At 36.7% G+C, this 27,524-nt stretch overlaps 2 protein-coding genes across 4 annotated transcripts; one reads left to right on the forward strand and one right to left on the reverse strand.

Moving 5' to 3' along the window:
• The first annotated feature begins 3,000 nt into the window (after positions 1–3,000).
• Positions 3,001–6,817, forward strand: LOC140875169 (mediator of RNA polymerase II transcription subunit 22a-like). 3 transcript variants are annotated; one of them, XR_012148360.1, is made up of 5 exons: positions 3,001–3,257; positions 4,510–4,575; positions 4,712–4,958; positions 5,777–5,863; positions 6,013–6,817. XR_012148360.1 is itself a non-coding variant. In XM_073278759.1 (4 exons), exons 1-3 carry the CDS (start codon positions 3,105–3,107, stop codon positions 4,949–4,951), a joined length of 459 nt encoding a protein of 152 aa, XP_073134860.1. In that variant the 5' UTR covers positions 3,001–3,104; the 3' UTR covers positions 4,952–4,958; positions 6,013–6,817. The 3 variants fall into 3 exon arrangements, 1 of the variants encoding a protein (XP_073134860.1); XR_012148359.1 differs by lacking the exon at positions 5,777–5,863 and having other exon boundaries at positions 6,013–6,246; positions 6,415–6,817; XM_073278759.1 differs by lacking the exon at positions 5,777–5,863.
• Positions 6,818–21,952: 15,135 nt separating this feature from the next.
• LOC140874471 (early nodulin-like protein 14) lies at positions 21,953–22,680 on the reverse strand. Its single transcript, XM_073277762.1, has 2 exons — positions 22,497–22,680; positions 21,953–22,407 (listed from the first exon to the last, which is right to left on the reverse strand). Exons 1-2 carry the CDS (start codon positions 22,678–22,680, stop codon positions 21,953–21,955), a joined length of 639 nt encoding a protein of 212 aa, XP_073133863.1.
• Positions 22,681–27,524: the final 4,844 nt, after the last annotated feature.

A 27,524-nucleotide genomic window follows, 5' to 3' on the forward strand; every position in this document is an offset into this window, starting at 1 on the left:
ACATTGAAAACATTTTTTTTAAACACGTTCAAACGAAGCCCATAACCAGTTTAGGTTGTATTTGGATTGAATCATTTGAAATCTATTAACTTTAGCAATGTAAACTCAAATCAATCTCCTACTTATTTTCACTTACCACAATTAATTTCAATTGATTGCAATATTCTTAGGGTTTGAAACATATTGTAATTAACTCAATTATAGTGTAAAAAAATATAAAATGAATTTATTTTTATTTTTTTTGTGTAAGTTATTTAAAAAAATAGAAATACATTAAATCAATGGATTTCCAGTCCTTTCATAATCAAGCTCAAACTTAATTTAGTTGTATATTAATTATTTATTCAAACACGCATACTTATTAATTTTTAGTACTAATAACATAAAAACAAAGTTTCGTACATCGCACGGGGTATAATACTAGTATTTGTAAATATCAAAATATAGACGCTATTAAAATACATATTTAGTTTTATAACACAAATGAGTTTAAATAAAATTAACCAGATCAATTTTGAAATCAAAATTAATAAAAAAAAAAAAAAAAGTCTCACAATCGCACATACATATTGGATAAACTTCAAGCTCCGATCTACACCGCCTTGTTGCTTGAAAAATTTATTCGAGCATAGATTTGGAATCCATTCGACGAGGGCTATCTACCACTACCCGTTTTCCTAAGTTTTAAGCTCGTCCCGACAAACCCAATTCCAGCAGCCATCGCCCAGCTGCCGTCCCTACCGTCTCCGACCATCGTTTAGCCCTGGGTCGAGGTTGTTTAGTTGTTTGGAGCTTGTTTTCATAGCCTAGAAGGTATGATTCGAAATTAGGTTTTCGAATTTGGGTATTTTTGGTTAATTCGAAATTATATTACTGATATGTGATTATTTGTTGGTTGTAGGTGCTATATTTGAGCCGATTGAAGGTACCAATGGATTTTTCAAATTTTTTAAGAATTAGTTCGAATTTTCCAGATTTATTTATCTAGGATTTTTGGAATTTTTAAAATGAGCTGATTGAGAATTGGATAGTTAAATGATCTAAAAATTATAGTTCATGGATTTATTTGTATTTTCCAAGAATTTCATATTATTAATCTAAGGATTTTAGAACTTATGGAGTTAAATAAATTGATATTTGTGTATCTAAATGCATTTGAATTGTTTGATACTAATTTCAGAATATTCCATGGTTTATCGATTGAGACTAGAGACTAGTGACTAGTGAGATTTTGGATAATGAATTTTATGTTGATGTTATTTTATATGGTACTTGGAAGTTTGATATAATATTTTGGGATATTTTTTTTGTTATTAATTTTAGTTTATAATTAATTTATAGAGATGTATTTTATTGTACTTGCACTTGATGAGCCAGAAAACGAACCCACTTAATGAGTCAGAAAACGAGCTCACTTAACGTGTCAGAAAATAAGCTCGCTTAACGAGCCCAAAAACAAGCTGAACTTAAACCAAGCTCGTTAAGTAAGATAAATGAGTTATTCACGTTCCGAGCTCGAGCTTCTCGCGAGCTTAGTATACCCTAACGAGCCGAGCCCGAGCTTTAAAACAAAAGATCGGACCGAGCCCGAGCCTCGACATATACTTAAAGAGCCAAATCCGAGTCAGATACTGTTCGGCTCGGCTCGGCTCGGTTCATTTACTTACCTAATCAGGTTTGGACCGACATCATATATCTTTTTTATTTTTTGAAAATCAAACCAACACATAAATAAATTACCTAATATTTTTAAAAAATTAGGATTTTTTTTTAAAAAAAAATAGATGTCCAGTTCATCATCATTTTCAAAATAAAAAAATTGCAATGTAACGGTTCCACTTAGCAATTTTTTGGGAAGGTTATTTGACCTGCCCCGAATAAACATTATTTTTAAGTTAAAAATATTAATTTTTACTCTAGATAACATCCTTGAGATTTTTTTCACAACATATAATATATTATTAGTCTATATTAGAGAAACTCGTGTTTGAATGTAATATCAAATATCATTTATTAAATAAATTATCAATATTGTAAATAAAACAAACAAATCAAAAAAAATAAAAATAAATTAGCGAACCTCTATTCAAAGTAATTAAAAAAAATATTTAGTTTTTAATTTACTAATAAATTTTTTGGTTTCTGTGACGAGTCTCGGTGATGAAGTTCTCAAAGAATTTATTTAATCTAGCCCATCTTAATTGGTTATTTTTAAAAATAACTTTCTTTTTTAAAAGTTCATAATATGGCCTTTAATAATTTAATAATACTAAAATACCCTTTCTTTCTATGAAGTAATCCCAATAAATTAGTATAATTTAATGAAATTAGAATTACTTTCCAAAATAATTAAAAATGCTACGTCTAATATTAAATGATAATAGAAAATTAATATTAATATTAATAATAATAATAATCAAATCCATAATCTGAGAAAAAGAGGAAATTAAGATGATAATATTATTAATTATAAATAAAAAGTCGATAATAATAAATAAGGAAGTTTAATGTATATACAGGGTATATTTTGATCTATTAACTATTATTATTATTATTATAACAATAATAATTATTATTATTTTCAAGATATGTATTACATATTAAATTTGTGTTTTTTTTACTATATTTAATTATTAATAAAACAAGTTAAAAATTTAACTAATTCAATAAGATGTTATAATTTTATTAATGTTTTATTATCAATATAAATTAAATATTGAAAAAATAAATTCAAATATAAAAACAAAAGAAAAAAATTAATATATATATATATACATATAAGTGAAACAAAATTTGTCTAATAAATATGCAGTAATTTCATATATAATTATAGTAATATATTTATATGTTAATATGAAAATGGTCTACGTACAGGATTGATTTGTAACTTGACAAAATTAAAGGCTAGTTTACAAAATTAACTTAAATTAAGGCCAAATTTATATTTGTAGGAGGCCATTTTTAAAAATCCCTCATTTTTGTATGTGTATGGATTACAGATTGATTTCTGAACTGGGTTTAGCTTATATTTGTTTCTCTGACTTTTTCTAGTCGTTCTTTTATTATTCCCTCAATTCAATTCAAGGTGATTTCAATAATATACAATGAATAAAGGAGCAGGCATAGGAGGCGCCGCTGGACCCACTGCCGCTGCGTCCGCAACGGCGACCCAAAAGCAGAAAGCACTCCTTCAAAGGGTGGATGGAGATGTTGGACATCTTGTTGATAATTTCGCGTACCTCGTTAACGTGGCCCGGGTACTATTGAAATCCTTTCTTCTTTGAAGGCTTTGTGTATTGGGGGAAGTTTATATATATACGGGAAATATGTATGATGTCTGAAACTTTTAATTAATCTGGTATCATAGAGTTGCAATTGTTTTGATTTCATTGTGCTTCTTGGTATTTTCCGTTAGAGTACGTTGTTCTAAAATCTTGGAAATGTGGTTAAATGCTTCGCAGTAGCCATAGTGAAGGTAGTAGTGTTGGACTCTTAGGACCAGATTAATGGGGAGTGACATGATCCATCATTTACAATTACGACCCTTCGATGAGTCTAGTAGTGCATAACTTCTATTGGCAAGCTGAGCACGGGAGTTTGTTCGGCATGACACATCAAAAGCAAAGCTAAATCTCATAAATGATTTGTTGGATTTTTCACTTTTTAAAACAAGTTTGTTCTTTGACCTACAAGAGGCATACTTTTGAGTCGTCTTTCTTTCTTTTTTCCTTTTTTCGTTTTGTTTTGTTCTTTTTTTTTTTTTTTTCTTTTTATCTTGCTAGAAGTTCCTTGATAACTACTGTGCAGTAGAAGAATACATGAAGATAGATAAATAGAGAAATGCATACTATCTAACCACGGAATTCCATTTTATGGATGCTAAATCCAACATCAGCCCCATGATAAAATGTGGAACTGATAAATAAGTATAAGGGGTTCTCCCATCAAGTTGACTACGCTTTTGGTCTTGGGTTTTTCTCTTTGGCCTTTGGCTTCATATTAGTTTTATTCCTTTCGTTGAGGGTGGTTGACCTAGGGGGATGGAGCAACCTAAAAGAGGGCTCTCATCGGGACAACATCAATTACGTGGTCCGTGTTCACATGATATGTGAAACGGAACTCAGAGTTGGTACCCTAGGCATCAATCTCTCAATGAGGTTATAGTGAGCATATTTTCAAAGAATATCAGAAATTCTTCAAAACTAAGTTTCATTTTTGGATTTCGTTTTAGTGATAGTTGCTGATCAAACTTATTTAAAATTAAATAGAATGATATCTTGTATATACATCGGCATTAGCTTGAACTTACATCGAAAACTGCTATAGATGACGGATGACATTATTATTAGATCTGCTAGAAATCTTTTATGCATTTCATCCTCTCTTCCCTTTTCTGATTATAAAAAATGTGTCATGATTCTGCACATTGTTTATCCAGCTCATCTTCCTCGGTTAACTAATGATATTTTACAAGATTGAGTACATCTGATGTTTCGTCTCATCTTTTAGGTTAATGATGCTCCGGTCCACAATTCTCAAGAATCTTTCATGATGGAGATGCGCGCTGCAAGAATTGTGGGTTTAGAATTTTAGTTAGCTTATATCCACATCTTAGTCTATCCCTTTTTTTCGGCTAATCGTATTTGTCCTTTTGAAACGACTCTATCAAGTTTGGCGTTTTGGATTACCAAGTATTTATGTTAAATAACAGGTTCAAGCAGCTGATTCTTTGCTTAAGTTGGTGTCCGAATTAAAGCAGACATCAGTATTTTCCGGATTTGCATCTCTCAACGACCATGTGGACCAGAGAACAGATGAGTTAAATAAACTTGCCGAAAATACAAATGGGATGTTGGCTGGAATTGGAGAACAGGCGGCAGCTAGCCTCAAGGAGCTTGAATCCCATTACTATTCCTCGATCATGAGATCCGACATGGGTCAAGAACTGTGAAGTAAAGGTGGATAGATTTTCTGGGATTATGTCGAAAATTAATTCAGTAGAACACAAACTTTTTATGCAACACTTGCTTTGATTTCGTATTATATTAGGAGGTGCAATGAGGAGAAAATGGTTTCTATCTCGAAACTATCCGAGCGATAATGATCAGGGTGCATATAAATCAGAGTCTTTAGTTCGATGTTGTTATCATCTGCCTAAAATGGATTAATATTAGTTTGAAAATGATTCGGATTCGAATTCGAATTCGGTTTGAGTTTTAATGTTTGAATCTCATTCATTTATATGATATTTCTCATGTTCGGTTGTATACATATTCAGTTATATTGAGAAAATATCAATTAAGTTGGATATAGAATAAAGCGTTGGTTTTATTCATTAAGTTATATTAAGAAATATGGACGCACATTAGCTGTTATTTCCATGAGCTGTGATAACGAGGCTACTTGTGGGTTTTGGCCATTGGTACGAGGTCATGTCAATATTTTAGCAATTAATCTCAAACAACTATTATATCTTTCATACCATGGTTATGATTTACTTTTAAACTGATGATTCAAAAATATTTTACATTTTTCATTTTATCCAGTTTTGATGATTCAAATGACAAATTATGAAAAAAATATGTCCCATTTTTCCATTTTTCCAGCTTTGATGAATCCATGTAATAATTGACATCCGAAAACAATCAAGGTAAAATGTCTTAATTGTTTTTTTGAAAGCAAACTAATTATGTCTTAACTGTACGTCTATGCCGTTTTTGTATATTATTGTTCAATGAGATTCGGGACATAATTATAATTTCATGGAATTTCCTAGGGGAACTTTTGGTTACCTTCAGTCCCTTCTTTGTAATATTCATGGCTTTTGTTGCTTTTATTTGCTGGAACGGGAGCATAGTTCTTGGTATTGCCTTCTGCTGTTTAATTTTTTAATTTCTACTTTTGTGGATTTTAATTTCCCTATTGTTTTTAATTTTTGAGTACTTACAAATTATTGTTTTTCTTTTCTAGACAGGGAATCGTTAAAATCCTGTTTTGCTCTCCATTTTGCAGGTGCTAAAGACTCAGATGCAGTTTCTCCACATTTTTCCCAGTTATTGTATAATAGTCTAGTTTCTGCTCTGTTTATGGTTCCCGCTTCCTACTCTTTACAGCAAGCAGCAGTTCTGTCCGGGCAATTGTCCAGGAACAAACTTTTTTCTTGCTTTCAGTTCATTGTGGCGTTAACAATCTGCTCCCTTTCTATGAAATTTTCAGCCGAGTGCTGTCCCATGGTGGCATATCATGGTGATATTTTGTAATACATATGTAAAAATTAATTGTAGTCTGATTTGCTAAAACTGACCGAATTATATTTATTTCAAGAGATTTGCTCTGACAAATACCCAAGCTTCTCTTTATGCTTCTTATTCCTTTTTTTTTCAAAAAATGTGTTTCTAATCTGGATATTGACAGGCATTGCCCGATGATTTGAGGACCAAACTTAACATAGATGAGGATTTTATGTTGGCGGTGAAAAACACGGAGAATTCGGTAAAGTGCAGCATCAAGACAACCACAGGCAAACAGTGAGGACAGATTTGTGATGGTTCTAGATTGGGAATCTGTTAAGTTTTATGGTAGTTTCTTGAACGTGGGACTTAGACATTAACACCCGTCAAACTAAGTACGGTTTTTGGGAGAGAAGCCCTGAACATTTACAACGCGATGCTACGGAATGGGAAACTGGTATAGCTGGACATAGTTGCATGACAAAGTATGCGTTTCTCTACTGATGATTTGGTCGAAGTATTTATGTTTTATGTTTGTGACCGTAAAAATTTCAGATCAAACTTGCTGAAATATTATATGATCTTAGTTTGACGGGTATATGTCTATAATTTTGTTTTAATTTATGTCAAATTATCATATATTAGAAGTAATATTTTTAACAACAATACTAATACTTTTAACCTAAAAATTAATATTATTAATAAAAAAACTATTATTTTTTTATGTCACATTTGCATTTCAGAAGTATTATTTCACATAAAAACTAATGCATTTCAATGAAAATATGATACTTTTGATAAAAGGCAAAAAAAAAATTTTATGTCAAATTAACAAACGATTAAATTAATGTTTTTATCATAAAAATTAATAATTTTTACAAAAAAAAATTAATACTCTTGACGTAAAAAATATTTAAATTTGCATGCGTTAGAAATAATATTTTGCGTATAAAAAGTAATACTTTTATCATAAAAACAAATACCTTTCATAGAAAAAAGTAATATGTTGTCACATTAGATACATTAGAAGTAATACTTGCATAAAACCTTATATTTTTCAATGAAAAAGTAATACTTTTGAGTTAAAAAAAAAGTTTGTCAAATTAGCAAACGACGAAATTAATATTTTTTAACAAAAACTAATACTTTTAACAGAAAAATCAATAATTTTTATGTTAAATATGCATATATTAGAAGTAAATTGTAATACTTTTAACTGACAAAATTAATATTTTTGACAAAAAGAGTAATACTTTTCATAGAAAAGGTAATACTTTTTTAAATCAACTTATCATACTCCAGAAGTGATATTTTAATCATAAAACTAATATTTTTAACTAAAAATAATAATATATTTATCGTGAAAAATAATAATTTTGTATTAAAATTAATATACGTTAAAAATAATACTGTCTAATGTATGCTTATTTAACAAAAAAAAATATTAGAGTTTGGGTAAAAAATATCGATTTTTATGTTAAAAGTATTACGTGTTATGTCAAAAGTATTATTTTGTGATATATACTTATTTGACATAAAAAATATTATATTTTGGGTCAAAAGCAGTAATTTTTATGCTAAAAGTATTATGTTTTATATAAAAATATTACTTTGTAATAAATACTTTTTATATTAAAACATATTAGTAATTTGCCAATTGTGATATTTTGTTTCTAGGAATTTGTTAATTGCTTAAATTTTTGAGGATTTCGTTCAATTAAAATAGTAGCAAAGTTGTAGTCCAAATAGGAAGATTATAACAATTTGGTTAGTGGAATTACACCTCGGCCAACGCAACATTCAAACAACTATAGTAGAGTTTATGAGTCAAGTTACATCTCTGGATCAGCGAAGGCTATTCAAAAACTTTAAAACTGAAATTTTGTTTACAACTCAAAAGTAGCATGTTTTCTCTCTGTAAATATATTGTTGAAACTATATGGTAATAAATTCTCGATGTCATTACTCCTTCTTAGGTGGGATATGGTTCCCACCCAAAAAATTCAGTCATGACAAAGCTGCAAACAAGAAGATACGACAACAAAATCAGTATATTTCTTTTATAGTTTCCTCATGCAATTGGCATAATCAAAACATAAGCAAGCATGAGTACCATGAAAGAAGTTTTAAAGTAAGAAACCACACATTTCCAAAAGCACTGGAAAATCAGAAAATTTGGACATTCCACATCCCCATCTCCATCTCTAGTTGACGATTTGGCATTAGTAATTGAATAAGTAGACAACGATAATTTCAGAAACGTTACGTCACCTTTGAAAATTATATTGTTATCCTGGTAGGCCCAGACGGTGAGTCCGGGGTCGGCTTGCAAAACGGGAGCCCGGCATCATCCCGGTAAGTCCCAGGTGATGGGCCCAGGACAGATGTTGAGCCCGGGGTCGGCTTGCAAGACGGGAGCCCGGCGTCATCCCGGTAAGTCCCGGGTGATGGGCCCGAGGTCATCTCATAAACCGGGAACCCAAGAGGCTCCTTCAGGGGCCCAAGTATCAAGGATAAATATCCGGAAACCAGGGGCCCGTAATACTTGGTGGGCCCATGGTCATTTTATATAAAATGAAGCCCATACCTCCTTTACGTATGGCAGACTCTTATTGCAAATCAAATCATTAGGCAACATGGTGAAACAGTATGGGCTCGGTATGGGCTCTCCCTAGTATTGCGGGAGGGTCAATCCTACGTGACAACTATCCCATCACAAAAACAGTTGTCAGTTGGGCCATGCTGGACAATCATGGAAGAGGCCGGGTCAAATACATATAAAAGGGAGGTCCCCTACTACAAAGGGGCCATGAAAAAAAAAAAGAGAAAGAGAGAAAAAAAACAAAAAACAACAACTCAAGAAAGAACCCACGTCGGGATATTCATTTTATGATGTTCGCATCATTGGCGCCGTCTGTGGGAAATTGAGATTTAAGACGTGGATATGACGATTATTGAGGATCCTGAAAGCTCCCAGCGAGCGATGGCAAATCTGCGGGAGCAAGTGAATGCCATGGTAGAGGCAGCGTTACAAAGGATCCTAGCTCTACAACAGGAGAAGAGGGAAGGCGATCCGGAGCAGGAGCAGGAGCAGGAGAAAAACCAGGGGGAACCAGGGAAGGAGCAGGAAAAAACAGTAGATAAGGTGCGGGAAGAAGGAAAAGAGAAGGAGAAGAAAGGAGGAGGACGAGAGGGCATACAGGCGGAACAGGAGGCAGAATCACACGCTGAGTCTGCCCATGTCACTATGGTGAGGGAATTGGAACTGCTGAAGAAAAAAATTTTAAAGTTAAAAAACACTGACTCGCGGGAATCTTCGCGAGTCAAAAGCTCGGGATGCCCTTTCTCGCCGGAGATTATTAAAGAGCCCTTGCCATTACAATTCAAATCAGCGAAGATCAAAGGATACGATGGTAGTGGTGATCCAGAAGAGCATATGGCCCGATTCGAAAATGTGGCCATGTTACATTGTTATAATGATCAAATCAAATGTAAAGTTTTCTTAACCACATTAGAAGATTCTGCCCAACGGTGGTTTGAAAACTTGGAGGACGGAAGCATTGATGTCTTTAAAAAGTTTCGGGAAATCTTTCTGCAGCATTTCAGCAGCAGTAAACGGTACCGAAAGACTACCCTCAGTCTTTTTGAGGTAAAGCAGGAAGGAAAGGGTAAATCTTGGATGACCCCTCTCATTAACTATTTACAGACAGGGACTCTTCCCTCAGATGGGGCAGTAGCCCAAAAGGTCAGAAGACAGATACCCCGTTTTACCCTTTTGAATGGGAGTCTGTATCGGAGATCCTTTCAGGGCCCACTACTAAGATGCCTGGAGGAGAAGGAGGTGAAGTATGTGCTCCAAGAAATACATGAAGGATGTTGTGGGGATCACGGAGGAATGTGGAGCCTAGCCCAGCGTACTCTATTAGCCAGGTATTGGTGGCCTACTCTACAGCAGGATGCCCGTCAAGTAGTCAATGTTTGCGAAGGATGCCAAAGATTTGGAAATTTTTCTCATAAGCCGGCATCGGAGTTGCAAGCAGTATGGGCATCCTGCCCATTTGACCAGTGGGGCTTGGATATTGTGGGACCTTTTCCTCTAGGGTCCAAGCAGAAGAAGTTCCTTCTAGTTGCGGTAGATTACTTCTCTAAATGGGTAGAGGCGGAGCCCCTTGCAAGAATTACAGAAGAAGTTGTGTTAAACTTCATATGGAAAAATATTGTTTGCCGGTTTGGTGTTCCTCGGAAATTAGTTTCTGATAATGGAAGGCAGTTTCAGGGACGGAAGATGAAGGATTGGTGTGCTGAGATAAAGATACAGCAGGCCTTTACCTCGGTGGCTTATCCTCAGAGTAATGGACAGACGGAGGTAACTAATCGAACGATAGTACGGTCTTTGCAGGCCAGACTCTATGGCGTGGGTAAAAATTGGGTGGAGAAAATTGCAGGGGTGTTGTGGGCTTATCGTACTACGCCGAAAACAGTTATTGGAGAAACACCTTTCGGCTTGGTGTATGGGTCTGAAGCAGTGTTACCAGTGGAGATTGGGCAATCTTCTCCCCGAATACAAGCTTATCAAGGGGAAGGAACCAGTAGCCGAGCACAGGAGTTGGACTTGATAGAGGAGAAGCGAGGAAGGGCGGCCGTAAGGATGGAGGGTTATAGGGGAAGAGTGATGAAAGCTTTCAACAAGGGAGTCAAGCCTCGAGAATTCCAGATAGGAGATCTCGTATTAAAAAAGGTTAACCCTGCAGGGGATGTGAAGAAGTTAGAAGCAAAGTGGGAAGGTCCTTACAAGATTACTCGGAAGGTGGGGAGAGGGGCTTGGTACTTGGAAGACAGTCAAGGTAAGACCCTGAAGCGGCCTTGGAACACGTTGCATCTCAAGTTGTATTACTCTTAAACAAGCAAACTTGTTGTAATATGTATTCCATGTTGTTATGTGAATAAATGTGTGTTTTGTTTAATGTACTTAAAGCCCATGGCAAACCCATGGCACCTTAAAGCCCAGGTGATCCACTACCCTGGCACCATAAGCCCAGGCGATCCACTACCCTGGCACCTTAAAACCCAGGCGTTCCACTACCCTGGTACTCAAAGCCCATGGCAAACCCATGGCACCTTAAAGCCCAGGTGATCCACTACCCTGGCACCATAAGCCCAGGCGATCCACTACCCTGGCACCTTAAAACCCAGGCGTTCCACTACCCTGGTACTCAAAGCCCATGGCAAACCCATGGCACCTTAAAGCCCAGGTGATCCACTACCCTGGCACCATAAGCCCAGGCGATCCACTACCCTGGCACCTTAAAACCCAGGCGTTCCACTACCCTGGTACTCAAAGCCCATGGCAAACCCATGGCACCTTAAAGCCCAGGTGATCCACTACCCTGGCACCATAAGCCCAGGCGATCCACTACCCTGGCACCTTAAAACCCAGGCGTTCCACTACCCTGGTACTCAAAGCCCATGGCAAACCCATGGCACCTTAAAGCCCAGGTGATCCACTACCCTGACACCATAAGCCCAGGCGATCCACTACCTTGGCACCTTAAATCCCAGGCATTCCACTACCCTGGTACTCAAAGCCCATAGCAAACCCATGGCACCTTAAAGCCCAGGTGATCCACTACCCTGGCACCATAAACTCAGGCATTCCATTACCCTGGTACTTAAAAGCCTGTAGTAACAACATGGGCCATGTATGGAACCAGCAGCTCGTCATCGGTGGCTCAGGATTATCTTATAGTGCTACGCCTCTCGGGACAGCGAAACAGGTTCTAGCCCGACTTCTCGCCGGAGGTGTAGTGTTATCCTGATAGGCCCGGACGGGTCATTTCAGGGGCCCACGTATGCAAAGGCCCGTAGTAATTCACAAGCCATAGGAATCTAGGTCATCTCATAAACCGGGAACCCAGGAGCTCCTTCAGGGGCCCAAGTATGTTATCCTGATAGGCCCGGACGGGTCATTTTAGGGGCCCACGTATGCAAAGGCCCGTAGTAATTCACAAGCCATAGGAATCTAGGTGATCTACCCGATATGCAAAACACCCGGATAATTTAACATCCCGATACTCAACAGGGAATTCAAATACGCAAGTTGACAGAAAGCCAAAGAAAATCAAATGAACATATTCATTACCCAATGTTTTTTACAAAGAAACAAAAAATCCCTAGAAATATAGACACGCCTCGGGCACTAGTTTTACTTTTCTTCAGGAGATGTCTCCTCCCCGGTCATGGAAGAAGAGGGCAGGGATGCAATAGCTCGGTGGATGTCCGGGACCCCCTCTTGACTTAACCCGGCCTCTTCGTATTGCACGGAACATAGGTTGAAACCCTGAGCAAAGAAGTCAAAGGATTGGTCTATCACCATCTTCTTGAAATACTTTGAGGCCAGAAAAGCTTGCTTCCACTGAGACTCGATCATCAGCTGCTTCTTCAAAGAGGAGTCGGCATCCTCGGCTAGTAGGCGAGACAGGTCCGCCTCTGTCCAGGCGGCAACCAACCCTGCCTGCATCTTCTCTATCACAGCTTGATGCATCTCCGTCTCTCGCCGGGCAGCATCCGATAAGGCCAAAGCCTTGTTAGTCTCCTCTCGTGCTTCCCTCAGTTGGTTTTGAAGAGCCTGGGACGCCTTTAGATGGATTTCTTGGGCGGCAGCCAGCTTTCTTTGCCATTCATCATGGGCCTGGGAAGCTTCCGCCCGGGAACTCTCCAGTGCCAAGCGCAGAACACCAACCTCTGCATCATGCATCCCCTGCAGCTGGGCGGCATTAAGGCGAAGCTGGGCCATGCGCTCCTCGAAAGAATGAGTTTTTTCTCTTTCCCGGTGGAGGACGGAGTTTGTTTCCTCCAGAGCACTGGCTAGCATGCATAGGCCCTGCAGGACAAAAGTGGGATAAGACAAAGGAAGCAAGGAAAGAAATAGGACACTGGACCCGTACTCACCGTATAGGCATGAGATAAGCCTTCGGAGAACTTGGAGGTAGCACCCCGCACTGACAGAGATGTTCTCTCCTCGGGTGAAAGCAGACTTTGGACCACTGCAGCCTTCGAAGAGGTGGTCCCTGATAGGAATAAGGGAAATCGAGTGTTCCAGGTAGAGGAATCTACTCGGTTCCCCCAAGCGCACCCCATGTGCTCCATGCTGGCCGAGGGGATGTCCCAGTTCGAGGCTAGAGACCTGTCGGGATTAGCCGGGAGAGTTGGAGAAGAAGGGACAGGGGCAGTAACGTCCTCCGGGTCGCTCAGAATGATCATGTCAGGGTCCCGGAGAGCCTTCCTCTTTCGCCGGGAAAGCGGAACTTCATCCTCCAAATCCTCAACCGATAGAGGTGGGTTGGGCTGAGAGGAGATATGGGAGGATGCTGGTACCATATCCACCAAAGCTCCATCAGGGAGGAGTGAGAGAGAAGCAGGGGGAGAGAAGCCTGGAGCGGGGGCAGTGATAAAGTGGTAGGCAAGCGTGGAGGGCCGGAAAGGACAGCACGGCTCTTTTCCTCCTCCCTGGCTTTTTTCCGCCTTTCCGCTAAGGCCTTGGTTTTCTCCTTGGCAGCCTGCCTTTCTCTAGCTCGCTGGGCAAACTCCTCCCTCATCACGTCCGACGAATCTGCCATAAGAAAGCAATATATTAGGGATAGGATGCAACAAACAAATCAAAACAAACGACAGGAAGAGAACCATAACTTACCAGGTTGAGCTCCCGGAGCACCATAAGCTTCGATCACCTGGTTAAGGGGATCTTCCACCCGGGTACTCAACCCATAAGCTATCATATTCTCAGGCGTGAAAAGGACAGGGGAAGAGAAGTTTTGGTTGCCCACTAAAGCCAGGCTGCGAACATAGGGCTCCTCAACCTTATAGTTTTCAGGGAGTTCAGGTTGAGGGGGAAGGCTGGACAAAAATCCGGTCCTAAAAGAGAAGGGGACCGGGGGGCGGATAAAGAAGTACCTTTCTTTCCAGCCCTTCAGGGAAGAAGGGATATCGGAAAGGAAGCGAGCATTCTGCCGAGCGGCCAAAGAAAAGGCCCCCTCGTTAAAACGGCAGGAGAAAAAGTAGTGAAAAATGAGGGGGGTGATGGCTAAGTTATGCATTTTGAAAAGAATGTAGGTGGATGCCATAATTCGGAAGGAGTTCGGATGAAATTGGTTAACCGGAACTCGGAAAAAGTTGGCAACCGCCAGATAGAAAGGAGGAATGGGAAAGCGAAGACCGCTACGGATTTGATCCCGAAAAAAGGTATGACAACCTGACGGAGGGGTATCGGGTGTGCTCCCTGATAAGGGGCGAAACAAGGTATAAGATAAGGGGATTTCTCCCGAGCTACGCAATTCCTCCGCCGCCCCCTGCGATAAGGTGCTAGGAAGATGGGTGAACCATCCTAGGGTTGGCGGAATAGAGGCAAGGGGGAGGGGGTTCTGCACTTTCTTTTTTCCTTTTCCCCTCGCATTGGAGGACGAGGCTACAGAGTGTTTGGCGTGGGAAGTTTTTCTAGAAAAGCGAGGTCGAGAAGAAAGAGCCGAGGCGGAACGAGCATCGCTCGAGTCACCGCTAGGCTCTTCGTCTCTAGGCGAGCCTTTGGCATTCGCCCCAGAGGTAGAAGACGTACCAGTAGACATGAAGGAAGAAAGAATACTTACGTAAGTACGAGGCGAGTGAAAGCGTGCGGGAGATGAATGACAGAATTGGGAGCGAAGGACGGATGATCAGAGGCAATCGCACAAGAAAGGGGAGACAATGAGGAGGTGAAGAGAAAGCACAAGTGCTGGAGTAATAATAAAAGGTCTGAGCAATCTGAGCCATCTATTTTGAATTGAACGGAAGAGAAGCGCAAAGCGTGCTTGGGAAGCTAAAGCGACCTCTGAAAAGATCTCTGACAACGCGTACTACGAAGCATTTAGGGCTGACGTGGAGCTCAGTGTACTGCACAGGACCACCGGGGAAGGGCCATACTAATCTCTCGGGACAGCGAAACAAGTTCTAGCCCGACTATTTGCCGGAGGTGTAGTGTTATCCTGGTAGGCCCAGACGGTGAGTCCGGGGTCGGCTTGCAAGACGGGAGCCCGGCATCATCCCGGTAAGTCCCGGGTGATGGGCCCAGGACAGACGTTGAGCCCGGGGTCGGCTTGCAAGACGGGAGCCCGGCGTCATCCCGATAAGTCCCGGGTGATGGGCCCGGGGTCATCTCATAAACCGGGAACCCAGGAGCTCCTTTAGGGGCCCAAGTATCAAGGATAAATATCCGGAAACCAGGGGCCCGTAATACTCGGTGGGCCCAGGGTCATTTTATATAAAATGAAGCCCATACCTCCTTTACGTGTGACAGACTCTTACTGCAAATCAAATCATTAGGCAACATGGTGAAACAGTATGGGCTCGGTATGAGCTCTCCCTAGTATTGCGGGAGGGTCAATCCTACGTGACAACTATCCCATCACAAAAACAGTTGTCAGTTGGGCCATGCTGGACAATCATGGAAGAGGCCGGGTCAAATACATATAAAAGGGAGGCCCCTTACTACAAAGGGGCCATGAAAAAAAAAAGAGAAAGAGAGAAAAAAAACAAAAAACAACAACTCAAGAAAGAACTCACGTCGGGATATTCATTTTATGATGTTCGCATCATATATTTAGAAAATTATAGCAGGATCAAATCATAATGATTCCCATGTAACTCAATAGGTACAATCAAGTACATAATAAGTTCAAACAATTTGTGTACGCTGTTATGAGATGGGAAAAATCAAGAACAGGGAGCAAAGGGCAAGGGACAAGATACCAAAACAGCATAACACATCGAATTACACTATCCAATCCGATAGTCGCCAATGCCAGAAACCTGTTTCTTAGATTCTTCAACCTTTAGTGTAACTTATCACGCACAACTGTATCCAAACAACAGGAGGTCGATGAGAAATCGTAATCGGCTCGATATCTGGCGGGTGGAGCAGCCATCTGATATGCCTCACTAATTTTTTTTCTCTCAAATTGACAATACCCTCAAAGAAACCCCTAGAAAGAAAACAACAACAAAATTCTATCGCAGACATCCATTTTAGAATTCATAAAAAGAAACAAAAAATCCATACAAAATCTACACAAAAAAACCTAACTAGAATCGAATAGTAAATTCAGAAACAAATTACCGCAAAAATCACATGTCTTTCCAAGAGTTTAGCGCCTTTTAGCAAGAAAGTAGCCAGTTGCGTGAAGTTTCATCTTGCGGCCAGACCGATGGAGGCTTCTACACTGGGGCCTCTAAATTGGGATCTAAATCGTAATTAAATTGGGTTAGGGATTCTAAATTCACGACTTCATGACTTTGATCGGGTATTTTTTATTTATTGGGTTGACTCATTTTACGGATCTAGTTCCATGAGATGGGTCTCATAGGAGAGTATCACTACATGAAAGATAATACTTCGTACAAGAGGACTTGTTGTCATGATTCGTGTAATTGTTTCTTGATTTGGGATGATGATTGATTTCTTTATTATTCAGCTTATTTGAACTATGTAGACCAAGCGGGAGATTGTTATATTATTTTATTAAATTCCATACAATAATTTAATTATAATTAACATATTTCATCAAGATAAATATGAGAGATTGTCATATTAAAAAGAATGAGTTTATTGCACTAAATCCCCATTAAAATATTGAAATACACACTTCTATCATGTGAAATTTTAATAAACACTACAGCCCTTAACTTTTTGTAATAGTTGCACGTTTAATTCTATGAATACGCGTTGTTACAGCGCGTAAGCAACCATTTTTTTGACAATATTATGTTTAAAGTACAATATTATTATAGCACGAAAATGTGCTTCTATTATTGTAGTATTTTTCATATATACTCGAATACATCACGTGTATTTGTGAAAAAAATTGTGTATTCTGATGTGGGTGATGTATTTGGGTAGATATAAAAATTATTACAATAATAGAAGATCATTTCCGTATCATAATCCCAATATTATTAAAAAAAATGGTTATTTTGGCGCAAAACAGTGTGTTTAACAAACTCGCTGTGGAAAAAATTAAACGCGTAACTATTACAAAAAATAAAATACTGAGTGTATTAACCCGTATCCAGAATTAAGAATTAAGTGATAATTAATCAAGTGATCATGTTTAGATTAAGTAAAACATGATTAAGAGATTTGTAAAAAGGTCTAAGAATTTGAAAAATGGATTCAGAACAATCGAGAATGGTCCGGCAAGAGTTTTGGGCTTCAAGGGGAACATAAGCTCTGCTGAGAACGGAAGCTCCGAACTCATATCGGAGGCTTCGATCAGGTCCTAGGCCAGATGTCATAAATAATGCGTAAGTTGTGACGTCAGGGAAGATTGGAAGCTCTGAACATGAACGGAAGCTCCGATCGGTCTGTCGAGAACCAGCCATTGTGTGACACGTGGTTGGCTGAGATGGATCGGAAGCATAAGATCAAACGCTTAGATCGTGCGATCGGAAGTTCCGATCTTCGTCTATATAAGGGGGTGCCGAGCTCCATTTCTTCTCGCTCATTCCTCCCTTCTCTCTCTCGTTCTTAGCTTCACACAATCAGTTTTAGGGGTTTCTAAGCATCCTATTGAAGGGCCGAAAGTGCAAGGCGCTACGAAAATAGTAGCGGAGCTGTGCCTAAGTTTTGGGGCTGTCGCCATCAGCGGGCTGACGAAGGACGCATGTGTAGCTTTGACTTCCTAAAAATATTTAGGGGTATGCAATAGCTTAGTTAAGGCTTTTAGAGCATAAATAATGATGCATGAGTATTTTGCATTGTAGAGCTGATGATAGGCTTGGAACCTAAAGTGGGAATTCTAGGGCTGCCTTTAGTAAGGTACGTAAGTACTGACCGAGATAGCCGGCATGATATATGATATATGTGTTGCATTTGTATGTTCTTTGTATTTACCATGTTTTACTACTTTAGCACATGTATATTTTTATATACGGGACTGCATCTCGTGAGAGGTGAGTCATGACAGCTTCCATACGATGGTGATACCTCCCTATGGATTTGTCGGGTGAGGGAGGCTCAGCCCCATGTTTTTTCTATCACTGAGAGATGCCGCGATGGTGGGGGTGGACACTACAGTGATAGGGGAATATACGAGTACCCCGCGGACTAGCTATTTGGCATGGAACTGTGTATTCACTAGCTCCCCTGAGCAGACTGTTTTACTAGGGTTTTAAAGTCATATTATGTGTTGCATATATTTTATATATCATTGTTTCCGTATTCAGCGTAGTCGCTCACGTACAGTGTTTTCTGTATGTCTGGACACCCCATTCGACGGGGCAGGGGCAGGTAGTACACCTAGCGACTTGGAGTAGTCGGTGACCAGGGAGGACAACAGGATTAGTTGTAGGCTCTATTGTTGTTAAGATTTATTCGATTGGGTTGTATATTGAATTTATTTAACCGGTTTTATTCTGCCGATCAACATTTATTTAAGCTTTTTGTAGTGTATTTTGATTAGTGTTAATTGTATACTTAATTATGCTCTAATTCTCTGATTAGTAGTGGATCCGGGTTGGGTCGTTACATTTATTGATATTAGAGCGCATGCAAAGAGACTTTGGGACATAGTAATGAGACTTTGTGTTGTCCTTGTAGAAATGATGAGACCTTAAATATGATGATGATGAGGCAATTAGGATGCCCAAAGACTATCATCATCGACAGAATTTTTGAAGATTTGGCTTATGGGACTCCAGCGAGTTTGAGATGAGGGAAGGGTTGTGTACGAGTTATAATATTTCTACTCATGTGGATCCTAACTTTGGATCGAGTACCAGATGTCAGAGAGGCAGTTGCAGAGGATTGGTTGGGACACACTTGATGCTTGCGTCTATTTCGTTCAGCCATGATGACACACCTCTGAAGATTCTCCATAAGCAGTTGGAGAGATTGTCATAAGGACCTTGACTAGGGAATGCCTCGAGAGATTAAGGCATGATTGGTAAATTACGTAAGGTCTTTAAATTCAGGTAGTAGTTAATCCCATCAGTATGCTTGTGTCTATGCTTTCGGCAGGCAGACGGGAAACTTCATGTTCAAGACACGTGATGGATGCAGACAAAATTAGATCTTGTGCGGATGAAGTATGTTGACATGCATTGATGCAAAGCATATTTGGAGGGCTAGTAAGGGAGCACAAATCATTTTGCAGGAAGATTTTTCCGGAGGTCCTTTCGAGAGATCGTGCGGAAGAGTTTGGCCAGTATGCTTGTATTGATGCTTGGATAGATGAGAAGCTTCATGCTCAAGATCAAGATATGCATTACGATCGAGACATGTTTAAATACTGTATTAATTTTTGTTTTAAACATTATTTCAGTTGTAAGAATTAAATCATATGTATTAATGATTCCAGCTATTTGATGTACCCATTATTATTTCAAATTGTACATCTTTTTCCTTGTAATCTCTGGATTAGTTGATTATTACTTTGTATTGTAATAAGAATTGTACAAACTCTTGGACAGATGATTCTAATACTTTAATCGTTGGAATTTCTTGGGTCGAATCCAGTGCATCGTTAATTAGTGTTCAATTTTTGTGACTCATAAGTTTTGAGTAATCCGAATTTAACTGCATGCCATGTAGTGGAAACTAGATGTTTTCCTAGGATGATTTAGTTAGTCGGTTGACTATGGTTAGTGCCAGGAATGAGGTGATTCATCAGGGGCATGGGTATTTCTTTAGGTTGTTTCCCTTAGAACAGTGAGTTGTTTTGACATTATTAAGTTATTGCTATATGATGAAGGTTTTTCATCAGGGTGCCAGGTCGAGTAATACCAAGAGTTGTAGACTGTGACAATGATTAGACGTGACGATATGAATCTAGGAGGTGCTCGAAGATTCATATTGTTCCAAGATTTGTTCGGTGTTTTACAATCAAGGATAGACGGATTTGGAATACATGAAAATCAAGTTGAACAGCTTGAAGAGTATTTCAAAAGATTTTTATGTGTCCTTGAAGTGTTAAAAGTGAAGAAAATGAGGATTTTAAATTTTCGGACAGAAGACGTCTCGCCCGAGCGCAACATTCTGCCATTCGAGCGAGCTTCATGAAAAATTCGAGCAGAGACTTTCTCGCTCGAGCGCGGGTTTTGAGCGCTCGAGCGAGCTCAAGAGAAAATGCAGGACAAAGTCTTCTCCGCTCAAGCGAGCATTTTCTACTGCTCGAGTGAGCGTGGATTACCGAGAAAAAACACACTCGGCATGTTTGTGTGTGTGTGTGTGTGCGGTATTTTGATATAATTTTCCTATTTTTGAGAGTTCTAAGCATACTAGAAAACTTTCTAGTGATATTTTTTGATATCTTTTGCAATTATCTTTTATTTTGGAGCTATAATCTAACTAGGAGATTGATAGAATAATTCTATTAGGATTCTTAGTTTATTTTATTTTATATATTGTAAAATTTACATTCATTATAGAATTTGCCAAAGCTTTCCTTTGTTTTTTTTTTTTTTTATCAAAATCAAACTTATCAAAATTTAACAACTTTGTGGTGTTTGTCGATTGTTCTTCTTTGTGGATTGTTAGAAATAAATTTTCTGAAGGTTTCGTTGAGATCAATTGTTTATCTCGTGATTATCTGTTGCTAGTTTTGTTGTAAACTAGAGGTGGATATCCGAAAACTTACTTTTTTCAAAAGATCGGGACAACATTATTGAGTCTTTTGTTATTGAACTGAGGGTGCGATTCTTTATAATCGTGTTCGCTTTTCATGACATCTCAGATTTTCATCACGTGAGGAGGCGCGACCTTATGCCGGTATTACCTGGGAGACTTTGTGCTTCAGGAAGGGGCGGTGGGAAGGCTACTCGGTCTAAGGATTCTTGGTAACTGTCACAATGGGGTATGACCTTGGTGTGGTCAGATACCAGGTGAGGTATTGAGAAATTTCAGTTATTGTTCGGCTTTTCGTCAGAGATTCAGGTTTTGAAATTTCTGCTGTCAAGAATCAGTCTTGGAGGGATTTCCTTGATGAGTGATTGTTCTAAGCAGATAGGTTTGGATCTTCGAGATTAGGAATATTAATAGATTAGTAGATCTAGTAAGTAGACGAATTTCTACCGATGACTATGAGAAGTATTGACTGATGTCTTCAAAGATGGAGCGTATGATTTTCCTTGGGATAGGATGATTCAGGTTATTGAATTGTAAATTGTTTTTGGTTTTAGTTACCATGATGTTCATCTTGAGTGAACAAGGCAGTTTTCTAGTAGGTGTGCGGGCTTGTGCCAGTATCTACTCTTAGCTATCTCCTGGTTTTCCAGAGATAGGAATATGGTTCAGTGAGATTCTTGCAATTCCAAGTGTTTGAAATTGGCGTACTTGTGGTAGCGAGTTCAGAGTTGTTGATCAAGACATGTTAGTTCCAGTGATTGGAAATTTGCAAGTGATTGCCTAATTGGTTGATCTTGGCAGGCTAAGAGTGAGCCGCAACGGATCTATGTGAATCGATAAGTCTAATCCAATCATTTTGATTTGGGATTTAGTGAATCAAGAAATACTTGTACTAGCTACTCCAATAAACAAAATCATCTCTTGACTTCCTAATAAATAAATAAATAAATAAGAGAACAAATTAAGATTTTTTTTAGAAATCACAAATTAAGGTAAAAAGAGTACTAGCTACTCCAATAAACAAAATATAAATGCTAAAATAACCTGAAAACATGAAAAATATTCTAAAAAAACCTCAACGGTAACCGACCAAACCAAGCAAACCTACGGTACTCAGAACAAGTGAAACTGCAGACACCAAGAAAACCGAAGGACCGAGTTCCCGCGGAGCAGATGAACGCCGTGGCGGTGTATCTCCGACACCAGGCGACGGATATGGTGACTGATCAGCTACTGGTGGAGGTGATTGCCATTCTGGCGCTGGTGCCATGCTAGGACCCTGCGGTGGAAGGTCGTGGTCGTGGTCGTGGTCGTGGTCGTGCCTGACGGCTAAAACCACAGTTATCAGCTTCTGTCCTTTGTCACAGTTTGATTTCTTGCCCGATATGAAGAAGAAAGGGCCCGACCGATCGAACTTGAAGACTGAATCCCCACCATCCAGTTTCAAGATCGGGTTCCCCCAGCCGCATTTTTCGTAATCTTCCGGTGTCACAACCAGCACTGAATCTGACCCCTTCTTATACTTGAACACTGGACAACAAATCAAATCAAACCCAATATATTAATCTATCCATTATCCTTTAATTTCAAAAAGAATATATATGATCCAAAGCACTTACAGAGGGTGTCATTAACTTGAAACCTCATTCTTTCAGCCCAGTGAGGGTAGTTTTCTGAAGGGTTTAAACTCCATCCATCTTTACCTCCGACTCTGAACTGGAAGGCGGCATCCACGGAACACGAAAAAACGAAGAAAAAAGAGATGAAAATCATGTCTCTGTTATATCGATCACACGCCGCCATGAAATTGAAGAGGAACTGAACTCTGTCTGCACAAATTTTCTTGAAATGTTTTGAAACAGTTATAGTAGTGGAAGAGTGATCGAATCCAAATGGTAACTGAAGAGCGAAGGAAAGAAATTGTGTTGAATTGGAAATATATGAAGAATTACTATACAAGAATTTGGCGTTGCCAATTCCAGAGTATAAATGGCTGTATTTATTTGGATTTAACTGCGTATATATATATTTTTTGACCAAATGGGGTTATGAAGTTATTTATGATCAGAAATATCTAAAATTAAGGTTGTTCAAATTTCGGATAAAATCGAAAAAACCGAAAAAATAAAAAATCGAACTTGACCAAAAACCGTATTTTGTAATTCGGATATAATTCTTAAAATCGAAGTTTATTTGGTTCGATTTTGGATTATATATGTCAAAACCGAACCGACCGAAAAAACCGAAATGCATTAAATTAATAATTTTGTTTATATTTGTATTTATATTATATATGTTATGAGATAATATTTAGTGAATGTATAATCATTTTGAATAATTCTTAGTTGATTGTTGTTTATGTAATTTATTGTTGTTTTTTTAATTCATAGTTAATTAATTGATGGTTGTTTAATGTAATTTTTATTTGATTTTTGTATATGTAATTCATTTAAACTTTATTTTTAAAGTTTTACTAATAATTCATGTAAAAAATGATAACATATTATATTTACAATATATTTATATTATTAATTTTATTATCTTATCAAAATCGAAATAATCGAATAATTTTGGCAGAAAACAAAATCAAATCAAAGAAAAATGGTTAGGATCTCGGATTATATATCTCTAAAACAAAAATCGAAAGAAACGAAATAAAAAAAAAACCAAAAACGAAATAGAACTGACCGATGAACACCTCTACATTTTATTGTGTTATGTATTATTGATCAAACCGACTAAACCGAACCGGATAAACCGGTCCATTATAGTACAAAATCGAACCGAACCGAACTAAAACGGTTTGACTTCGGATTACATTATTCATAAACCGAAAACCGAAAAACCGAACCGAATTTGGCCAAATTAAAATCGAACCGACCGATGAACACCCCTATCTAAAATACCGCAAGAAAAATATACATTAAAAAAATTCTTTAATTTTGATGTGAAAAGCTAGTATTAAAACAAAAAGTTTAACGGGTAAAAACTTATCTCGAGAAAATTGTACAATCGATGTTGTAAATTGCATAGTTTTTTCGGCTTTCAATCATTTTTTTAGGTGGGAATCCGCAGCCGCTAACTTCGTTGCACACAGGGTAAACCCCCGAACTAACGTAATAGCCTGCAACTACGTTCCAGGTAAACCACACTAGGCAAGCTCTGTATGACAAACTAATCTAAAAAGGTGTTGATATGAGAAATCGAACTCCTGACCTTTTGCCAAAAGTTCACCTCAGTGTTTTCATAACCGAACCGGTCTACATGAAAAAAACGGTCCAACCGGTCGGACCGTTTTAACCGGACGGTCGAACCGGAAAACCGTTTATATAATTTAATATAATAAATAATATATTTTAAATTTTAAAAACTCAAAAATTATGTAAATAGACAAAAAAATATATATTTAACATATTTTGAAAACTAAATAAACATTTAAATATATTCAAAATATCAATTATAATTATAAATTATTTAAATAATAAATTATTTAATTTTAAAAAAACAATAATTATTAAAATAATTTTTTAAATGAAGTAAAAATTCTAAATAATAATGTATATATATATATATAAATAATAAATTTAAAGCTTTAAAAATAAAAAATCTTAAATTTTCAAAAAAAAAATAAAAAAAATTCGAAAAACCGGTTCAACCGGTTGAACCGGTTTTCCGGTTCTTGACCGGTCCAACCGGTACTTGACCGGTTTTCCGGTTTTTGGAGTCGGTCCGGACCGGAGAACCGACCGGCTCCCGGTCGAACCGGTCGAACCGGCCGGTCCGGTCCGATTCCAAAAACATTGGTTCACCTACTCCATCAACTTGAACACCCCTTAGGCTCCGCTTGGATAGAAGTATTTCAAATCCATGGATTTCAAATGCATTTTTGTTGTTTAGAAAAGTAGCACTACAAACATAAAATCCACTTCTTTTATGTTTATATGATAATTCATGGTAGTTGGAATGAATTTTAAGTTCATCCAAAAAAGTAGTGATTTAGAATCCATTTTAATCTATCAAATTAATGTGTAAATAATTAATTTATGGATTTGAGATTTTTCTTTATTTCAATGTTAACACTAAAATTATAATCAAAATCCATAAATTTAAAATACTTCAATTCAAGTGCAACTTTAGAGAAGTGGCTTTCAATCATCTTGTTTATATTAACATTTGGTCGATCGTGAAAAGGAAAAAAAAAAAAATTGTTGCACTAACATCAAATTTCGGCTACTTAAAAAACCGAAAACCTTAGCTGTACTATATATACACGAACTTATAATCGACTCTCTGAATAGATAATGGAAATACAACTCAGGCTTGATATCTACAAAATCATGCCAATTAATCACAATATTTATTTCTAACTTTATTTTATTCAGCTATATTTGGCATAAAATACAAAATCCTTGTAGTAACTGTATTTTATGTTTTTCATTGTACATATAAATTTATCATCTCCACCCCACATTTATTTATATATGTTTGTGTCTTCGTGCTTGTTAAAACGTGAGACTGCTAAATTTCAGAGCTAGGTAAGGTTGGTGCAAAGCAACAATGTTGCACCAATTTTTTTTTTTTATTTTTTTATTCTGTATTATAATATATTTCAAGCTTATTTATTAATAATTTAATTATATTATTATGTAATTTTTACTGTTTATTTTAAAATTTTTATTTATTCAATAATCAATAAATAACTAAATTTATGTTTTTAATTATATTATCAATTGAATAAAATAATAAAATTAAATATTTTAAAATAATTCTTAAAACATATTTAATTAAAAAAATTAATTCATTAATATTTGTAATGAATATCTATATATAAATTATTTTAGATGTTATTGATATTTTAATTATTGTGTCTAAATTTTGTTTAATAAATTAGTTGTTGTGAATAAAATAATAGAGAATATTCTGAAAATATTCTTTTTAGTGTAGAGTTTAGAGTTAATGGATTGAACATGAATTTTGTATTTGGTTTAAAAATTACACTATCTTAATGTTAATGTTACACAAATATAACGTAATGGGTTGGAGATGACATAAGACATCACCAAATCAGTTTTGTACAAACATTTAATTTACACTCAAAACGTTGAATAAGACTTCCTAAAAAACGTTGAATAAGAAGATTAATGTCGGATTCAAGACTCAACTAGAATAAATTTCTCACACACTAAACAAACATATTTTCCAACGTATTACTACTACAGTGGAATATGCATTCTCTAATAAGTAATAAGAGATATATTTAATATTCAAATTCATGTTAATTATAATTATAAACAAAAAAAACCGTCTACAATTATTAATTTTTTTTTAAAAAAAAAACTTAAGTAAACACATTATATATACAAGAAATTTTAAATACTAGTATAACCCCAAAAAAAACAAACAAAATTTTAAAATGTTTAACCTAACTATCTAACCAGTTCAACGAGACGATCAAACAGAAAACCTATTATATTTTATATAATAATAATATATTTTAAATTTTAAATATCTTAGATGTGTATTTATAGTATATTATAATAGTTCAACTCTTTAGACTAACGATTTTAGTGTGTCAAATCACACAAAAAATTTTCTCATTTTACCCCTAAATTTAATATACATATCTTTTATGTTAGATTTTAAATTACTAAATTATCATGGTTTTTTTCTAACAACCTTATCTTCTTATATCTTTATCTCTTTTTTCAAATTTCATCATTTAGCAATTCCTATTAAATTATTTACAATTTCTCTCTAATTTATGTATCAAATTATCAAGCACGTAAAGATCATGTGTCACGATCGTTAATATATATTATATTGCACATGCAAAGCGTGTGCTGCGGTCACTAGTATAAATAATAAACAATCAATACTTAAAAAAAAATTGTAAAAATTAATGGTTGATTTCGATGCTTCATTATTTATCTTCTATTAATTAAATTATTATTAATTATATCTCACACATCAATTAAATTATTAAATAAAAATTTAGTATTATATATATATATATTGTAAGGTCCAAAAGTCCACTAGCTTAATTATAATAAAATAATTAATTATATGAGTTATTTCATGTTATTTTAAATATATAGTTGTTATGTTTAAATTATGTGAATTATTTTGATGCATGAGAATCCTTATGTGATGTGATGTGATTTTTTTTAAATGTTTAGGTTGGTATTTATTTTTGGGTCGTAGGGACGAGCTTATCCTTGGAACGAGTTAAGAAAAATATTTTAAATAAAGTTAGTAGATGCAGAGTATTTTATTGAGAGAGTAAAAATTTTAAAGAATTTTTTAAGTGTAACTAATGGGCCGTGTGGGAAGCCCATTAGTCACAGGTAAGAAAAGAAAAATCAGACGTTCAGATTTCTCTTCTCATTTGTTCTGAACGCTCACTTTTCTCAAAATCTCTCTCAAACACTGCGATCTCCAAGCTAGGGCTCTTCGACTTCTCAAGGATAGATCGTTCCGCAGTCCAGGTTAATCTCAATCAGACGATTCAGGCAAGTTTTCATCGGTTTGAAACCCATTCAAGAATATAGCTATTTTAAATATTTAAACCCTATGATGAAGATTGATGATCTATGCATATTTCTTGATGATTCATGAATATATATGATTAATTGTGAAACGTGAGGCGT

Source organism: Henckelia pumila, chromosome 1 (assembly GCF_033568475.1).
Source record: "Henckelia pumila isolate YLH828 chromosome 1, ASM3356847v2, whole genome shotgun sequence".
In the NCBI taxonomy this organism is placed as follows: domain Eukaryota; kingdom Viridiplantae; phylum Streptophyta; class Magnoliopsida; order Lamiales; family Gesneriaceae; genus Henckelia; species Henckelia pumila.

What these genes read in the sequence shown, in the direction of transcription:
- LOC140875169 (XM_073278759.1), top strand. Translation starts at nt 3,105, where the DNA reads ATGAATAAAGGAGCAGGCATAGGAGGCGCCGCTGGACCCACTGCCGCT. An exon ending in ACCTCGTTAACGTGGCCCGG is followed by an intron (nt 3,258 to 4,509) that starts GTACTATTGAAA and finishes CTCATCTTTTAG; the next exon opens with GTTAATGATGCTCCGGTCCA. An exon ending in AGATGCGCGCTGCAAGAATT is followed by an intron (nt 4,576 to 4,711) that starts GTGGGTTTAGAA and finishes GTTAAATAACAG; the next exon opens with GTTCAAGCAGCTGATTCTTT.
- LOC140874471 (XM_073277762.1), bottom strand. Translation starts at nt 22,680, where the DNA reads ATGGCGGCGTGTGATCGATATAACAGAGACATGATTTTCATCTCTTTT. An exon ending in TCAAGTTAATGACACCCTCT is followed by an intron (nt 22,408 to 22,496) that starts GTAAGTGCTTTG and finishes TTTGTTGTCCAG; the next exon opens with TGTTCAAGTATAAGAAGGGG.